The following is a 4542-nucleotide window of genomic DNA, read 5'->3' as shown; positions in this document are numbered from 1 at the left end:
ATTTGTGAACCAGCTTAAAAAAATTATCTCTCATCAAGCCTGATCTTGATTTCAGGTGGGGAGATGACCAGATAGCAGCCCATTCCAATTTGGGTATTGATATATACAATTTGCTTTTTTAGAACTGCTAGTGTCTTGATGGGTATCTTTCAATATATATTGATAGATACAAGAAAATAAACCATTAACATTTCCAGAAGGATCACTGAACAACATTTCAAAGGGGGTCAAGATCTTAACAATTCCCTCTTCCAAAGGAGACTAGGGGAGAATGTTTTAACTTGGCTGATTTGATACCATAAAACTGACAGTGGGTCTAGAGTTGATATCAGGTCCTCAGTAGGTCTGGGTTTGCCATTAGTGAAAAGATCTCTAATTAGGTAAATTGCTCTTTCTTCCCAACACTAATATGGCAGCATTTTATCAAGGTGGAAAAAAAACTGAATGGCAGAAAAATGGACATACAGGTGACAAGTCTGGAGAAACTGGTGGTTTTGAACCATGGATTCTTTAAGTCTCTAATCTCCTTTCCTGAGAGTTTTTAAAAGAACATACCATGCATTGTGCTAAGATATACATTAAATTCCATATTAACCCAGGGTTAATATGTTAGTATTTTTATTCACTAAGGGAATTGTTTGACATAATTGAAAAGCTGCAAAATAAAGTTGGAGATCTGGTATGACCAGCCCACCCATGTTGATGGGGAGGTGCCTAGCAGATTGAAGAAAACATGGTTGTTTGTTACCAAAGATAAAAAAAATAATCAATCCTTGCCACTTTTTAAATAATGATATTGAAGGGTCCATAGGAATTACCTGAAATAATAATAATAATAATAATAATAATAATAATAATAATAATAATAATGGGGGACAAAGAACATTTTCACTAAAGCAATTCTCCCTAACACAGATGAATTTAGATATTTCCAGTCTCCTAACTGGGAAGTAATCCATCTAGTAACATTATTATAATTCTGTAAAATAAGATGGTTAATATCTTTAGTCAAATATATACCTAGGTATATAAAGCCTGATGGATATAATTGTAGGTTTGTTAAGTGTTGCAATGAGATCTGGTCATTAAGGGAAATATTGAAACACAGGGGTTTTGACTTTATTTTGATTCGCAGGCCTGCAAAATAATCAAAGGAGTCCAAGGTATCTTTCAATTCTGCAAAAGAGCTGTGAGGGTGTTCTAAAAAAAGTAAGACATCATCTATGAATAGATTTAACTTGTGAATTTGTCCTGAAGTATTTGGTCCATGTATGTTAGGGTTATGTTGGATAAGATCAGCCAAAGGTTTGGTGGCTATGGCAAAAAGAAGTGGCAAAAGAGGGCAACCTTGTTTTGTCCCTCTTTGTAAAGAGATAGAGTCTGAAGTCTGAAGTCAACGTATTAACCATAATAGTTGCTTGTGAGCCATTATATAAAGATTCCAAAACTCTGATAAACTGTGGGCCAAAGTTTATTTCCCTGAAGCACTCTGAACAGGTATTGCCAATTCAATCAATCAAACACTTTCAACACATCAAGGGACATCATTGCCATTGGAATCCCTGAATAGGAAGAATAATAAAAGGTTCCTCCCTTTGTTATTGTGATGTGTCTTCCAGGTGACCCTATCATAGGGTTTTCCTGGCAAGATTTATTCAAAGAGTGTTTGCCATTGCCTTCCTCTGAGGCTAAGGGAATGCAGCTTGCCCAAGATCACCCAGTGGGTTTCCACTGTTGAGTAACAATTCAAACCGTGATCCTCTTCCAACACACAAACCACTATACCACACTGACTCTGGTTGCTACTTACTCATCCACAATATTGGTAGACTTTAAATCATCTCAGGCCTAGTATAGCCAATGATGATGAGGATTGGAGTTGTAGTCCAAAGACATCTGGCAAGCCAAAGGCTCCTCAACCTGATCTAATGAGGTCCACTATTCCCTCCCTTGAGGCATTCGCTGTAACAAGAATCTGAAGAAGCCACAAGGGGGAGACAGTTGACTGCAAATCTTATAGGAGGCAGCTGCTATATTTTGGAAAGACCAAAGAACATATACCAGTAGTTGCTTCCCAATAATGCTGTCTGCATTGAAATTATTAACAGGATGAGGTTGACAGTTGTACAGCTGCCCTTTGGGAATTGCTTGGTACCTCTTTCCACCCTCTCTGGTGCATCAGTAGCTTGCCCGCCCTACAACCCCCCCTCACCGGGTGTCACCAAGCCTAGTGATGCCACCGCAAGATAATGAGCAGTCTCACTCTGCCTTGTCTTCAGCTTACATTATGCCAGCTGTGTTTTTGTGTCATATCAAATGGATATAATCAATTATTGCTTAGTGCCCACCTCACCTTGCCACACTGGTACATTATTTAACACATGATTGCTCTCAAAAGTATACAATTGTGTATACTTTGTGTACCCCTTTTGCCAGGTTGTAGGCAGAACAGGTGCCCACATGCTCCTCTGACTCATCTGCTGACAGAACATCGGCCTATGTGTTATGAATATCTAATGGCCTAAATCCAGTTCTTCATCTCAAGCAGAGCAGAACCATCAGATCAATGGGAAATGGTAAGTTAATTCTCTTGGGAATTCCATCAATGCAATGGGTCCACACTAGTTGAGATGCACAATTTTATTTAGGTCAATGTGTTTAAGCTGAGTCGTGCCCAAGATCAATTGCTGGACTGAGCTTCAACCAAAGATCCACAAGTGCTTTTATTTAATGAGATCAGTTTGCTTGCATGTTTCACTGGAAGTTGTTTAGGCAGTCACTGTTCTTCTGAATCCTCTGTTTCATCCTCCTCTGAGGTGCCTGGATCCTCTCTGTCATTTTCATCATTTCTCTGGTTCCAGGTCACCGTCAAGCTCACCCTGTTCCAAGGTACGGTCCCATTGTTGTAGCCTCTATTAGCGATGAAGCACTGACGCAAGTTCCAGCTCATGATGTAACAGAATGAAATGATCCATAGGCTCAGTCCAGTGAGGAAGCTGGCAACGAGCAACCGGATAGCTGGGCCAATATACTCAGGCATGTTGTGCAAAGAAAACAAGAACCACTTCAGGAAGGAAGCCATCAGCCCACAGCCCTCTTCATTCAGAAAGGTCCTCTGGTGCTTCTCGGTGGTTCTATAACGGGTTCTCTGGCAGGGGACTTTCTGTTCAATGATCAGAGCAGACTTGGGCCCCTCCCTGGTTGGATTCTCCTCTGGGCTCCATTTTGGTTCCATGCTCCTGTTCTTACTGAGTGTCTTCTTCAGCTCCCGGGAGATGTCAGGGCGCCCAATTTGTTGGAGAGTTTGGGCCAGGTGATCCCAATCCATGGTATCTCTCTGCATGTTCAGCCATTGATGGAGGCTTTCTTTGCACTGCTCCACATTTGAGATGTCTTGCTGTTGGCTTGGAGGGAAGAGATCCTTGTTGGCAGATGGTTGTTCTGCATCCTTTGGCAGGATGGTGAGTTGGTGGTAGAGCTCATGGCATTCTTCAGGGTTGAGGGATTCTGATATGTAGCGTGACATGGTGGTCTCTGGATCACGGATGGCCATATTAATGTAGGCAGTTTGTGTTGCCAACAAGAGGAGACTCATTCCTGATAGTGCCAACATGGTGTGAATTGTGGGAGTTATTGCCTTGGATAAAGGTTGGCCTGACTCTCCTACATTGAGCACTTTCAGTTGCTGCTGTGCTATGCATGTTACTGGCCCCACTTCCTGTGTCTTCTTCACACACCCCTGTTCCTGCTGTATGAGGTCAGTGAAACATCATAAACTGAGCTTACAGCTCCTGCTCAGTGACTGGAGTGTTTGCTGTGATGCTGCTTTCTGGTTGTGTCAGCGCAAAAGGCTTGCCTCTGTCTGAGTGAATCAAATCTGGAACATCATCAATCTTGGCCATGCATGTGTACATACATATGTATAAACACACATACAGAGCTGATATGTGTAGTAACTGTGGTGTGTTGCTGTCCCTTTTAATACAGCAGCACAAATGCTTCTATACTTTGCCATAAAGTAAGCTCCTCTCTCTTTCTCTCTCTCTCTCATTTGAAGAGTACATATTACAAAGCCTCTCAGCATAACATATTATGAAACTTTAATATTTGTAAGTAAATCTGCTTCATATGCTTTATTAAAGAAGGCTGAGCCTGCTGTCATTTTTTGCAAGAACCTGGGTGTATGGAGGCCTAGCTGTTCCTCACCTTCTGCTTGTGAAAAGTAATTACTCTGCTTGTGAGATACACTATCACCTCTCACATACCAACAGAAAGGTTCACTATAGTTGTAACTAACAATAAATAAACAGAAAGCGTATCTCTGTACTAGAGCATTAATAGCAGAAAGGGATGCAGTGAATTGTTGCACTATAAGAAAAAGAAGAAAGTAGTGAGAGAGTGGACCTTATTGTTTGGGAGTTAAAAGCAAGCAGGACTGTATGGTTGACAGGAAAGATGTAATGGTTGGCTGAAGACATTTTGCTGCCCTGGGCAAAGGACAATATGGTGCTTCCCACCCTTCATTCCATGTACAGAAGCTAC

The 4542-nt window shown here is 41.3% G+C and overlaps 1 protein-coding gene across 1 annotated transcript; it reads right to left on the bottom strand.

The window, feature by feature from the left end:
• Window positions 1–2776: 2776 nt before the first annotated feature.
• On the bottom strand, window positions 2777–3613 carry LOC149322517 (uncharacterized). Its single transcript, XM_089528415.1, has one exon. It carries the CDS (start codon window positions 3611–3613, stop codon window positions 2777–2779), a length of 837 nt encoding a protein of 278 aa, XP_089384541.1.
• Between the last annotated feature and the right edge of the window lie 929 nt (window positions 3614–4542).

Source organism: Sceloporus occidentalis, unplaced genomic scaffold (assembly GCF_023333645.1).
Source record: "Sceloporus occidentalis isolate IW3139 unplaced genomic scaffold, rSceOcc1.0.p SCAF_1, whole genome shotgun sequence".
NCBI lineage: Eukaryota > Metazoa > Chordata > Lepidosauria > Squamata > Phrynosomatidae > Sceloporus > Sceloporus occidentalis.
Note: the sequence above shows the minus strand (reverse complement) of the source record. Positions and strands in the feature narration are given on the sequence as shown.

What these genes read in the sequence shown, in the direction of transcription:
- LOC149322517 (XM_089528415.1), bottom strand. Translation starts at nt 3,613, where the DNA reads ATGTTGGCACTATCAGGAATGAGTCTCCTCTTGTTGGCAACACAAACT.